The 15,056-nt window shown below is 38.8% G+C and overlaps 1 protein-coding gene across 6 annotated transcripts in view; it reads right to left on the reverse strand.

The window, feature by feature from the left end:
- The window catches only part of LOC113524309 (CD276 antigen homolog), a 19,719-nt gene extending 5,241 nt beyond the window's left edge, over positions 1-14,478 (reverse strand). Inside the window, exons 1-2 of one of the 6 annotated variants that reach the window (XR_008300960.1) lie at positions 14,180-14,476; positions 858-898 (exon numbers count right to left, since the gene is read on the reverse strand). Coding sequence is in view for 4 of the 6 variants with exons in the window: in XM_053229374.1 (XP_053085349.1) it covers positions 858-898; positions 14,180-14,199 (61 nt within the window). In the remaining 2 variants the exon portion in view is untranslated. Of the gene's footprint in view, positions 1-857; positions 899-1,860; positions 2,019-2,122; positions 2,373-14,179 lie in introns of those variants that run through there. The other 5 variants (XR_008300961.1, XM_053229374.1, XM_053229373.1 and 2 more) reach the window with 5 other exon arrangements.
- Positions 14,479-15,056: the final 578 nt, after the last annotated feature.

The raw sequence follows: 15,056 nt of genomic DNA on the forward strand, positions 1-15,056 counted from the left end.
TAAAAGTAAAAAAAAAAAAAACACGGAAAATCTCAATTATATAAATACAAATGTGTGCATCAGGACACATCAACAATATACACAGAGAGCTTCATACACTTTTGCAATAACAATACATTCACACTATTTGCTCATGTTGCTTGTAGTTTGCCTGTTGGGGGCGTGTAATGATCTGCAATGATCAGTGGTACTGTTGTTGTGGGCGTGGCCTACCAGGATTTTATTCTAATCAAATTATTCTAAAGCTAAGTAGTTAAACACAAATTACATAACACAGTAAACAGTGTGGTCATTTAATTGGTCATTTCATTGGTCATTTAATTTACATGCACACTAGCTTCATTCATAGACTAGCAAAGCATGCTAACTGACAACAGTGATCTCTGCTACTGACTTCCAAGCTTTATACTTCTTCATAATGTCTCTATACACATTTAATAAGAGATCATATAAGACAAGATCAAATGAAACCACGGTTATAAGTCAAGAAGTAAATGGGAACTAACTGCAAGTTAAAGTTGTGGGTGAAAACAAAGAGACGTCACACCACAGGACTGGTGCAAGATTCATTCAAGCTAATCATCTGGATTTGTGATTTACCGCATCATAACTAATTTGCACTGAATTGAGAAATGTAAAATTTAAATGTCATTGAAATGACAGCGTAATCTCATGTTGTGCACGTACACAGAAAATGAACATCATTTGTTGCTTTACATTCTTAACATTCAGTCATAAAACTGTTGAATCTTCATGAATAGAACATCACTGACGCTCACATTTCAGTAATTATTAAACAAATGTCACTTTTCTATACAATACATGCATCTGCTTACTGTGGTGTGTTAAACACTCACCTTTGTGTATCAGCAGCAGGAAGGTGAAAGAGAAAAACCAGCTGTAATTTAAACAAAAACAGAAAGGGGTGTAATTACAGAATAAATGATAACTGATGGAGTTATAAATGAGTTGAATTCTTCAGTTGAGGAAACTAAAGAAGGAATGCTCAGCATTCAGAAATGCATGAAGTGAATAATAAGGAAGTGTTCTTGCTCTTCTTTATGCCCTTAAAGCACACAGGGCCTGCAGGGATATGTTCTACACGGGCAGATAACAATCACTGTGCAGGTTTTGGAAAACACACGGGATGATGGTGGTTAAATATAAACTTCACTTTTATTTCTTTTACAAACTCACACCTAGCTTATGCAAGACCTGTCAATCATTACCTAAGGAAGTTTAGCCACGCCCATTCCTGAACAATTACTACAAATCTGTTTCACATTGTACATTTATTTCAGAAAGATCACGAAGCCTAACTAAGGCTGTTTGATGGAGGTTAACACTTAATAGTTTCAATTTTAGTCATCTATCGACATGCACAATTCACTTAGTGGCCCAGTATAGACAGTAAACTTCAATTTTATTAAACACTCCTGAGCTAGTGCCCTTATTTCACAGACTGGAGCGTCTAATCTGACCTGCTACACACCAATAAAACACTGAGAATAAAAAGCTAAGATTAAATAGTAGCACAGATAATGGCGAGCTAAATGTGGTCTAGCTACTTAGTGCGGTTTATCCAGTTTGCGTTAAACTCTTAGAAAACAAAAGATGTTTAAGTCAGAAGATAAACTAATAGGATGAGTGAAGGGGTGGGGAAAGATATAGTTAGATTGTTGGAGTAATAGAACAGCTATGTAATATGTTTTAACTAGTATAGCTAGGTCAGGAAATTAGCTAGCTCCGTTACACCCTGTTTTTTCCGGCAGTGGCGAGTTAGCTTAGCTTAACAAGGCCTTAAACTGAACACAGCTCTTTATTCAGGAAATATCTGACCTGCTTTCGTCCGATACGTACCTCACATTCATTGCGTATAGCACCAGCAAAACTATAAAATAAATAAAATATGAATTTACAGAACAATAATATTCAGAAAGCTAACGTCCCTTAATAAGAAACCCTCCAGAGGAACTTTAGTGCGCATGCGCTGAGTGATGTCATGACCGCGCTTACTGCCAGAAATTGTCTATTTTATTAGTTTATTTGATTAAATATTTTACTTATTTTATTTTTCCTGTTGTTGCTGTTTGTATATTAATTTTAATTTTATAAAACATACCTGAGTAATATGGCGCCACTACGAGAGTTCAAAGCTCTTATTAAGGAAAAAATACAAACAAATCTATAGAAGTATAGGCGAAGCTGCAACTTGTAATTCTCCGCCTACAATCAGTAAAAGCCACCGAAAATAACCCCTCAACTTGAAATTTCAGCTGAGTGACGTCAAATCAACATGGCCGCTCACACTGTGTACAGTGTAGAGTTCCTCTTCTCTATTTTTACATCAGTTTTATAGCAGTATTGGCTTTAGATCAGTTAATATACAGATACAGTATTTGGTTAAATCTATGACATTGACTAACTAATCACTGTTTTGAGAAGGTAATCATCAATATTACAGTTATCACTAACATTAGTTGGCTAGCATATAACTTAGCTTAGTAACATCTACTTTCAGAATCAAAATGAGCTTTATGTGCTCACACACACAAGGAATTTGACTTGGTATGAAGCTTCCCGAACACACATACCAATAAGATGGCAAGACATATAATAATAAAATTTACAAATAATAATAATAATAATATGAGAGAATATCTAACACTGTACAGTAGACACAATAGGCTTACAAGGAATAGATATTTGTACAGATATAATACAGCTATGTGCAAGGTGAAGGCAATGGCAGAAGCATTAAGGATATGTGTACAGGTAGTATAGTAAAAAATGAATTTACATATTGCACAAAAAATTGTATCCACAGAGAGGTAATACACTAAGAAGGACCTAGAAGTAGTTAACTGTTGATGAGGGAAATGGCTTGTGGGAAAAAGCTGTTCTTGTGCCTGGTTGTTCTAGAAATGATTTTACCTGCCCGTTTCTTCACTCTGGATGAGTATAGGTCCTTCAGGATGGGCAGGGGAGGACCAATGATCCTCTCAGCAGTTCAGATTGTCCGTTGAAGTCTTCATATATCTGATTTTGGTAGCTGAACCAAACCAGTCAGTAACTGAGGTGCACAGAACAGTCTCAATGACAGCTGAGTAGAATTGGGTCAGCAGCTCCTGTGGCAGGTTGAACTTTTTCAGTTGGCAGAGGAAGTACAATCTCTGCTGGGCCATCTTCAAGATGGAGTCTGTGTGGATCTCCCACTTCAGGTCCTGTGAGATGGTAGAGCCCAGGAACCTGAAGGTCTCCACGATGGCAACAGTGCTGTCCAGGATGGTGAGTGGGGGCAGTGCCGGGGGCTTCATCCTGAAGTCCACTATCATCTCTACTGTTTTGAGCGTGTTCAGCTCCAGGTTGTTTTGACTGCACCAGACAGCCAGCTGGTCAACCTGCCTTCTGTATGCAGACTCATCACCGTCCTGGATGAGGCCAATGACTGTGGTGTCATCTGCAAACTTCAGTACCTTAACAGAGGTGTCTGAGGAGGTCATTTTTGTAGAGGGAGAATAGTAGTTGGGAGAGCACACATCCCTGAGGAGTGCCAGTGCTGACTGCTAGATGTGAACTTTCCCAACCTCTCTAGCTGCTGCCTGTCTGTCAGGAAGTTGGTGATCCACTGACAGATGGACGTGGGCACAGACAGCTATGTTAATTTGGTCAGGAGGAGATCTGGGATGATGGTGTTGAACGCCGAGCTGAAGTCCACAAACGGGATCCTTGCATGAGTCCCTGGTCTGTCAAGGTGTTGCAGGATGTAATGCAGTCCCATGCTGACTGCATCATCCACTGACCTTTTTGCTCTGTAGGCAAACTGAAGGGGGTCTAGTAGGGGTCCAGTGATGTTCTTCAGGTGGGTCAACACTAGTCTCTGAAATGACTTCATGACCACGGATGTTAAGGCAACAGGTCTGCAGTCATTCAGCCCACAGATCTTGGATTTCTTTGGGACGGGGATGATGGTGGGGCATTTGAAGCAGGAAGGGACTTTGCACTGCTCCAGTGATCTGTTGAAGATCCATTTGAAGATGAGCGACAGCTGGTCTTTCAGACAGATGGATGAGACATTGTCTGGGCCTGAAGGTGTCGATGTTTGTGTGAAGAGATGTTGGTCAGATTGGGTGTGGAGTGTGAGATTGCCTCTTTCAAATCTACAGTAGAAATGGTTCAGATCGTCAGCCAGTTGTTGATTCCCAACAGATTGAGGAGATAATGTCTTGTAGTTGATGATGGCTTTCAGGCCGTTCCACACTTCCTTGCTTAAGAAAAAGCTTCAAACTTGATTTTAGAAAAAAACTGCCATACACACCTTTAACAGTTAGTTCTACATTCAGGGTAATGAGGTTAGGGGCAATGCAGGTGTACGTTCCTGCATCAGATTTCTTCACGTTGCTCAGCATGGTGGAGAAATTCCCCTTTTCAATTTCTGATGGAAAAATTTCAACTCTGCCTTTATAGGCTGGATCCTGAACACGAAATCTGCTTCACCACCAAGGAAGTCACACACCACCCTGTAGTCTCTGTCTCACCAAAACACAGTCTGCGGCTTCTGTTCGAGTGAACACGGAAAGATCACTGTTTGTCCTATAATACACATGCAGATAACAATCACTGTGCAGCTTTTGGAAAACACACGGGATGGTGGTGGTTAAATATAAACTTCGCTTTTATTTCTTTTCCAAACTCACACCTGGTTTATGCAAGACCTGTCAATCATTACCTAAGGAAGTTTGGCCACGCCCGTTCCTTAACAATTACTACAAATCTGTTTCACATTGCACATTTATTACAGAAAGATCACAAAGCCTAAGTCGGAAGATAAACTAATAGGATGAGTGTAAGGGTGGGGAAAGATATAGTTAGATAATTGGAGTAATAGAGCCACTGTATAATATGTTTCAGGTACTATAGCTAGGTCAGGAAATTAGCTAGCTCTTATTCCGTTAGACCCTGTTTTTTCCGGCACAGTGGCGAGTTAGCTTAACAAGGCCTTACACTGAACACAGCTCTTTATTCGGAAAATATCTCACACCGGTACTGTTTTTGTCCGATACATACCTCATTCCCAATTCATTCATTGTGTATGAGCAAAACAGTTTCTTATAAAATAAATAAAATAGAAATTAACACAACGATATCGATAAATTAACACAACGATTTTTTTTTTGCTATTCTTACTTTTTTTTTTAGTTCAAAGCTATTATTAAATAAAAAAATCCAAACAAATCTAGGGAAGTATAGTGACACAAGGAAAAAAATAAATCCTGATCAACATCTCATTATTATGGGGACATCATCTCATTGTAGCATAAGAGTGGTTTATTATCTACAATCTCTAGGAGATCTACAAGTTCAACTGGTGAAACTGGCTGCAGGCCCGGCCCCGTCTAAAGACATAAAACATGCAAAACTGTGCAAACAAGAGTCAGGTGTATCCAGGTGCACATTTTATCTGAAACATGGCAATTACACTACCAGTTAAGTATTTCATTGTGTAACATTTATACAGTTTATAAAGCTTTTATTTTTATTATTATTTATTTTTTACAGTTTATTACAGTTTTAGAGCTTTGAGTCATGACTGAGCTACCACTTTCTAGCAAGCCAATATATCCATCATTTTAATCAAAGTAATGTAAATATAAGTAGCAAATGAAAGGTACCAAGTGCAGAGTACTGGCTTGACACATGGAATGTAAATATAAGTAGCACTGCCCTGGATGGAAAGTGGGTCCTAATCACTATTTAGGATTAGCAGTCTGGGGTCTGGCTTCACTCATGGTTACAATCAAAGCACTGACCTTCTGCAAATGCTTTTGGCACTGCTGAACAAGGTGATTGGCTGAAGCAATGGCCACGCCAGCTTCCTGTTATGGACACAATGGTTGGAGGAAGGCCAAACTGGTACTCAAATGGAGACATGCCCAGGGATGGGTGCCATAGGGTGGTATGCACATACTCCGCCCATATCAGGTGATTGGCCTAGGATGAAGGGTTGTTGGAGACCAAACAGTGGGGGGGCCGTTCCAGGTCCTGGTTCACTCTCTCAGTCTGGATACCTGAGGACAGACTGATCAAAGCTCCCAGAAGTTGCTAGAAGGCCCTCCAGAAGCGTCTAGTGAACTAGGGTCCCTCGTGTGACACCAGGTCATTGGAAATGGCATGACCCCTCACCACATGCTCCAGCAGGAGCTCACTGGTCTACTTGGCCTAGGTAAGTTTCTGGAGAGCAATATACTTACGTGCTTTCGAGAAGCGGTCCACTACAACTAATATCACAATGTTGCATCAAAATACAGGCAACCCTGTGATAAAGTTGAGGGAGATGTGGGACCAGGGGCGGGAGGGTATAGGCAGAGGATTGTGCAAACCTGCCGGTCCTGCCCTGGGTTCTTTGTTACATGGATTATTATGTGCGTAAACCTAGCAGATTACCTCGTACTCTCACATCCTTATCCTTATCCATAGTCAGCCACCAAAAGAGTTTCTGCAGAAAATCTAGGTTCTGGGTAACCCCTGGATGTCGAGTGAAGGGTGGGGCGTGCCCCCACTGCAGGACCTGTGCCCTTACTGCAGAAAGCTCATAGAGGCTTCCAGCGGGACGTCCTCCAGGGAAAGGCTCCTCAATTGCCATTTCTAGTCCCCATCTCAAGGGGGCCACAGAGTAAGACTCCAGACCAGGAACCGGTGTTTGGCCCCCTCCAGCCAGTGTCTCCATTCCTCCAAGGCCAGCTTGACCACTAGAAGCTCCCTGTTAACCCCTTCGTATTTCTGTTCACTGGGAGTGAGGTGATGGGAAAAGTAGGTACAAGGGTGAAGCTTCTGGTCATTACAAGAACGCTAGGACAAGCCCACCCCATGCCCACATCTGAGGCGTCTACTTTCTCAACGAACGGGACATTGGTGTTAGTCTGAGGAGTGGAACAAACACGTACCAATTAAGTGCTTATCTCAGGTCCTTGTTTACAAAAACCCCGCCCCTGCTGGCAAGTTGGAGGGTTGAATAAACCCCAGTGACAACTTCCAAATGTACTCCTCCATTGCTCTTCATTCTGGACCCGAAAGGGAAAAGAGCCTACCCTGAGATGAAGCAAATCGATAACACAATTGTAGGGCTGGTGGGGAGGAAGGATCTGGACCTTGTGCTTGCTAAAGACTTCCTGGAGCTCATGGTACTCTGTGGGGACTTTAGAAAGATCTTTGTGTCTGTGTGTGTGTTTGACAGCTTGGCCACCTTCTTGCCTCTTCTTAGAATATTCAGTAACACTCACTGGCCAGTTTAATAGGAACACCTGTACACCTGCTCACTCATGTAATTATCCATCAGCCGATCACCCCTACAGAAACAGGTCAAGAGCTTTAGTTAATGTCAGAATGGGAAAAAAATGCAATCTCAGTGACTTTCACTGTGGTATGGTTGTTGTTGCCTGACAGGCTGCTTTGAGTAGTTCAGAAACTGCTCATCTCTCAGGATTTCCTTGTTGAGGAAGAATGGTCAGACTGGTTCGAGCTGACGGGAAGGCAAATAATCAACAAGTCACAATCAAAGTGTTGCAACCTGAAATAAAATAAACTAAAAGCACTATTGTCGAAGTTTAAGATGCATGAGATGGTGACTCAGCAAGTGTTTATTTACTGGAAATTACTGCTGCACAAAAACATACAGGATACAGGATTTGTGAAGAGCTGGGATGTCTGGTGGTTATAAATAGGTTAGCACAACTGTAAAAAGCAAGATGTTTTGCAAAATAATACTGTAGCAAAAACTAGCCTGATTTTACTCATTTACAAATACAAGGACAAATGTACAAGCTCTGTGATGTCATGGGTAGCGATAAAAACATGGAAACAGTAAAAAGCATGGGAATCTACTATGCTTAGCTGCATTTATAAATAAACTCACGTATGCCATGTGTTTCCTGTTTTCTGACAGCCATCAAAATGTCCTTGTGGATACTGAGTAAATGGAACACAGCTATATTTTATAAAAATACAGAACAAATACAAAATGAAATAAATAGTAATAAGCAAAAAAAACACAGTAACCAGAGCCAGTAACATACACACAGTGGGTTTGGTTCCGTTTTTACACAATTTATCTAAATTAAAACTGATTAAATTCAGGTTTTTCTGGCCATTAATCTACACACAGTAATCCATAATTACAGACCCTTGTCTAAAGGCACTCCAAACTGAGTTCAGGTTCATCCTGTTTGCTTTGACTATCCTGAGATGTCTTTAGAACTTGACTGGAGTCCTTTAGAGAATCTGACAGGAAGAATGGGAGAAACTTACCAAATTCAGGCGTACTGCATAAAGGGTGTGAACAGTTATTTAGATAAGAGATTCCAATTTTTTATTTTTAATAAATTTGCTGAAATATCAAAAATCATGTTTCGCTGTGTCATTATGGATTTGTGTGTTTAGATTAATGGCCAAAAAAGCAAGTTTACTACATTTTAAATGAAATGTACAGTAACACAATAACAACGTCATATACTTCATCATGAAAAGTCCTCATCAGTATAAACAACATATGAAAATCATTGCAATTAGTACAAAACTGTACATAAGAATGCTTCCATAGTCATACTATAGGAAGTTCAATAGTTAGTTTCTGTCCAAATTTTGGTTAAATTATCTGAAATTGTCTTATCGCATAGCTAATAGTTTCTTTCCTGTTTTTAAAGCTACAGTCAGGTCCATAAATATTGGAACATTGACAGATTTATTGTTATTCCAGCTGTCTACCACAGTATACTGGAGTTGAAATTAAATAATGACTATGAGATCAAAGTGCAGACTTTCAGCTTTAATCTGAGGGTATTTACATCTAAATCAGATGAATGGTGTAGCAATTACAGCACTTTTTTTGTGGTCTCCACCTTTTTTAAGGGACCAAAAGTAATTGGCTGCTCAGCTGTTCCACTATCAACTATTTGGTAAATTCTTAAAAAGGAAGACTGCACTAATGAGCTGCAGAACACCAAAAGGCCCAGAAGACCATGTGGTATACGACAAAGGTTTTTTTTCCCTAATGAAGAAAAAACACTTCACAACACTCAGCCGGATGAAGAACATCCTCCAGGAGGTAGGCTGTGTCAAAGTCAACAAACGAGAGAAGGATTCAGCAGAGTAAATACAGAGGGTTTACCACGAGTTACAAACCAGTGGTAAGACTAGAAAAAAAAAAATCGGGAAGACCAGATTTTGCCAAAAACATATTTTAAAAAACCCTGTACGTGTCCGGAGCAACATCCTATGGGCAGATGAGACAAATATCAACTTGAAGCAGAATGAAGAGAAGAGAAGAGTATGGAGAAGGGAAGGAACTGCTTGTGATATGAAGTGTACTACCTCATCTGATGGTGTGGGTGTGTATGACTGCCAGTGGAACCGGTTCCCTTGTATTTGTTGATGTGACTGCTAATAAAAGCAGCAGGATGAATTGTGAAGTTTACAGAGCTATATTATCTGCAATGCTTCAAAATTCATTGTACAGAGCTTCACAGTACAGATGGACAATGACCTGAAGCATACTTCAAAAGCAACGCAAGACTATTTTAAGGCAAAAAAAGTGGAATGTTCTGCAATGGCCAAGTCAATCACCTGAACTGAAACTGCATTTCCCTTACTGAAGGCAAAACATAGATGACGTCTATGGGTTCCAGACTTCAGGCAGTCACTGACTACAAAGGATTTGGAACCAAGTATTAAAAATGACAGTTCAACTTATGATTATTTTTGGTCCCTTAAAAGGGGGGGTATTAATTCCTACCCCATTCAGCCAGTTTGGATGCGATGTTGCATTTCATCGCAAGCACCAATAATAATAAAGTAATTGGATAAACTAACAATCATAAGATAAATTGTCACTGACTACAAAGGATTCCTGCCCCATTCACCCAATTTGGATATAAATACCATCCAAATAAAGCTCAAAATCTGCAATTTGAGCATATTCTTTATTTATTTTCAACCACCAGTATACTGTGGTAGACAACTAAAATAACTATAAATATGTCCAAATACTTATGGACGTGACTGTGCTTTGATTTTCTTGGTTAAACTGAGCTGATATTCAGCATATCTAACTAGCTAGCCTGAGCATTATCTATGCTACTTAAAAATAGATATATAGTGCAATATGAAGCGTCACTGGAGTGTGTAATAAAGATGTTCCCTGCCAACATAACATTCAGTGTTAACAATCTGAAACAAGATCAGAAATGTTTTTAAAACACTGATCATATGAAAGTCACTCCTAAATTATAACTTATTTAATCAAAAGTCTTTCTTGTTGTCACTACATCCTCTTTAAAAGAGTGAGTGAGTGTGTGTGTGTGTGTTTGGTATATGTCTTCAGTATAGCTGAATGAAGAAAAGCTCAAATCATGTGAAAGAATGATCAACAAAACATCAATGTATTCCTATGAGGGGGGAAATGCACTTTGGAGAGTTACTACACAGCACCCATAATTCCACATACAAAAAAAGCAAAGCACATTATTCCCGTATAGGATCTATGATTCTGCTGAATTTCATGGCCCTATGTCACAACCTGTGACCCGTGAAAATGGAGAGAAGAAGAGGAGTATGTTAGCTCTATCAGGCCAACATAAATATACTCATGTACTGAGTAAAGTAAAGTGCTTTTAAAGCTGTAGCACAAAACACAATGCCTTATACACTTTGCACAGCTGATGAAGGACTTTTGTCTGAGACATGCTGCTTTTTTGGAAACATTGGGTACTATGCTGAAAATCTCGCATAAATATACAAATATAAACATTACCAACTGAACTGAAACCTGTAAAAGAAATTCCTGTATGTGAAGCTGATGCACACACTGAGCTTGGGGGTTTTCTTCAGAAGGCTAAGCAGTAGAGCAGAGCACATCCCAACAGGAACGTTAACAGACCGTCTGCTCGTCTCGTGGATTCGCCATTGCCTGGGGCAGTACTCGTAGGTGTGATTCGCTTCGCTTCTCTCTCTGTTGTGGTTTGTTTCTCTTCTTTCTCTGTGGCACACAAACACAAGCTATTAACCTAACAGTATATATGTGTTGATAGATTCTCATTAGAATTACCTTTTAAATCATTTTCTCCAAAAATATATCATGACAAATTAATTGTACTTGAAAAAAAAGCTCCTTGTCAATCATCACCATGGGGAAAACAAAGACCTTTTAACACAAGAGAAATCATGAAACTACTTTTTCGAGCACAATTAGGACCATAACAAAAAATGTTCATGTCTGAAACAGTTGGAAAACTTGCCAGGGATTTGACCCAAGAGCCCATGAGTGAGGAGGATGGTGGAGGGGAAAAGAGAGACCAAAGATTTAGAAATGCACAGGTTAGTTGATTCTTGTGATTGTCAGGTTGAAAAAAGTTAAACACCATTTTCATAACAAGCTGTTCAGAAGTGTTTGAGAATCTCAAACTGCAGCACCAGAACTTCCCCAAGCGGCATTACAACTACAGTTGGCACCATGTGTTGTGGTCAGAAGGAGACCAAAATCAAACCTTTTGATTTGCACTGAAGCAGCATGATTGGAGATGAAATGAAACTGCATGAGAGAAAAAAAACACCTGATAGCTGCTGTAAAACATGGAGGTGCTGTGGGGTTGTTTTGTGGCTGGTGGTTCAGGGACTCAGGTGAAAATTGATGGCATCAAGAATTCTGCTCTGTACCGGGATATTTCAGCCAAATGATCTCCTGATTGCCTCTGCCAGGAGGTTCAGACTTTGCCATAGAGTTTTCAATGACATGATGAGACAAACCTACTTCCCAATGAATAAAGAAACAGAAAATTAATGCTTTGGGGTGACCTTCTCAGTCTCTGGATTGGAACCTAACAGAAACCTTGTGGTCTGAATTCACAAGGGGCTTCCACATGCACAAACCAGAGAATATAAAGGAGTGTAAAATCGAGGAGTGGACCAAGATCCTTTACAAACATCTTCAACATTGTTAGACATTACAGGAAGTGGCTCACTGCTGTTATTCTCTCCAGAGCAAGAGTCACTAAATTAATTCTGAGGATGGTGATCATTCTGAAACCTGGGTTTTGTATTAAAAAAAAAAAAAAAAAACAATATTTGAGGTACAACATTTGGAGTTTGAGGTACAACTCTAAATATCTCAAAAACTTACAGCATGTTTTATTCTTTAATATATTTGTGTTGATTTTTATGACGGGTGCCAATAGGACACTGAATACACAATTTTTACACAATATATTTACGTATGTACGGCTATTAACAGTGATTTAAAGCAAAGAGATACATCTAAGGGACTTCATCAGATCATTTTGAATATAATGACTGAATCATGCTAAAGAAAACACAGTGTGACAGAAACTTCATGCTTAAGGAAAAGCTTATTGCTTGATTTTAGAAAAACCAGCCATACACACCTTTCACCTTCAGTTCTACGTCCTTCTTGAAATCTCTGCTAGGGGCGCAGCAGGAGTACGTTCCTGCATCAGATTTCTTCACGTTGTTCAGCATGATGGAGAAATTGCCCTTTTCAATTTCTAATGGAAAAATTTCAACTCTGCCTTTATAGGCTGGATCCTGCTCATCGAAATCTGCTTTACCGCCAAGGAAGTCACACATCGTCTTGCTGTCTCTGTATCGCCAATACACATTATGGGGCTTCTGTTCGAGTTTACACTGTAAGATCACTGTTTGTCCTGTAATACCTTCAACAGGGACACTCTGCACCGACACTAAAAGTAAAAAACACACAGAAAATCTCAATAATATACATCGATTATGTCAACTATATAACAACAATTTATAGAAAGAGCTTCATGCATTTTTGCAATAACCCTACATTCACACTATTCAAGACGTCACACCACAGGACTGGTGTAAGACTCATTCAAGCCAATTGTCTGGATTTGTCACTTACCACTTCATAACTAATTTGCATCCAAATGAGAAAAGTAAAATTAAATGTCATTGAAATCGTGGGGTAAACATTATGCACATACACAGAAAATGAAGTGTTATTTGTTGCTCAACATTCAATCATAAAACTGTTGAACATTTGTGTATAGAACATCCTCACTGATGCTCATATTTCAGTAATTATTAAACAAATTTCACTTTGCTATACAATACATGCATCTGCTTACTGTAGTGTGTTAAACACTCACCTTTGTGTATCAGCAGCAGGAAGGTGAAAGAGAAAAATCAGCTGTAATTTAAACAAAAACAGAAAGGGTTGTAATTACAGAATAAATGATAACTGTATGGAGTTATAAATGAGTTGAATTCTTCAGTTGAGGAACCTAAAGAAGGAATGCTCAGCATTCAGAAATGCATGAAGTGAATAATAAGGAAGTGTTCTTGCTCTTCTTTATGCCCTTAAAGCACACAGGGCCTGCAGGGATATGTTCTACACGGGCAGATAACAATCACTGTGCAGGTTTTGGAAAACACACGGGATGATGGTGGTTAAATATAAACTTCACTTTTATTTCTTTTCCAAACTCACACCTAGCTTATGCAAGACCTGTCAATCATTACCTAAGGAAGTTTGGCCATGCCCATTTCTGAACAATTACTACAAATCTGTTTCACATTGCACATTTATTACAGAAAGATCACGAAGCCTAACTAAGGCTGTTTGATGGAGTTTAACACTTAATAGTTTCAATTTTAGTCATCTATCGACATGCGCAATTCACTTAGTGGCCGAGTACAGACAGTAAACTTCAATTTTATTAAACACTCATGAGCTAGTGCCCTTATTTTACAGATTGGAGAATCTGACCTGCTACACACCAATAAAACACTGAGAATAAAAAGCTAAGATTAAACAGTAGAACAGATAATGGCGAGCTAAATGTGGTCTAGCTACTTAGTGCGGTTTATCCAGTTTACTTTAAGCTCTTATAGAACAAAAGATGTGTAAGTCGGAAGACAAACTAATAGGATGAGTGTAAGGGTGGGGAAAGACATAGTTAGATAATTGGAGTAATAGAGCAACTGTATAATATGTTTTAGTTAGTATAGCTAAGTCAGAAAATTAGCTAACTCTTATTCCGTTACACCCTGTTTTTTCCGGCACGGTGGCGAGTTAGCTTAGCTTAACAAGGCCTTAAACTGAACACAGCTCTTTACTCTTTTGGTACTGCTTTTATCCGATACATACCTCATACCCAGTTCATTCATTTTGTATAATACAAGCAAAGTAGTTTCTTATAAAATAAATAAAATAGAAATTAACACAACAATGATATCCACAAAAAGCTAACACCCCTTAGTAACAAAGCCTCAGAAAACAGGAAGAACTTTAGTGCGCACACACGTCATGTTACCTGACCACGCCTACTGCCAGAAATATTTTGTTTTGTTTTGTTTTAGTGTATTTTATTAGTTGCTTTTATTTTATTTATTTATTTATTTATTTTGGCTATTGTTACTTTTTTTTAGTTCAAAGCTATTATTAAATACAAAGAAATTTATGGAAGTATAGTGACGCAAGGAAGAAATAAATCCTGATCAGCATCTCATTTTTATGAAATGTTTTTTTTATGAAAACATCTCGTTATTATGGGAACAACATCTCATTGTAGCATAATAGTGTTTTATTATCTACAATCTCTATGAACATATGCGCATATATCTCCTTTCAGTGAATTTTCTGAATAAGTTGTTTACATGCAAGAAATTTCCGATTAAAACAGGCACATTCCAGGGGTGGGAATCGGAATTTGGGGAAACAGAAATATTGTCTTAATCTTAATCAGCAATTGGACTGTGGTGTTTACATGACTAATTAGAATATTGCCAAATTCCAATTAAAATTGGAATACTGATGTGCATGTAAACGTAGCCAAGGATTCGCCTATAAAAAAAACTCAACTAAATTCAACCAAAGCAAGCTTTTCTCTCGGTTTGGTGAGAAAATAAGACTGACCAATCTCGTAGATATTATGAAATTCTTCAACAGTGCCTTGAATGGTAGACTCAGCTAATAACAATTTAGCTTGCAGTTTCAGATACAAAAGGTTAAATTTCTTAGAAAA

This window comes from Pangasianodon hypophthalmus, chromosome 25, assembly GCF_027358585.1.
Source record: "Pangasianodon hypophthalmus isolate fPanHyp1 chromosome 25, fPanHyp1.pri, whole genome shotgun sequence".
Taxonomy (NCBI): Eukaryota; Metazoa; Chordata; class Actinopteri; order Siluriformes; family Pangasiidae; genus Pangasianodon; species Pangasianodon hypophthalmus.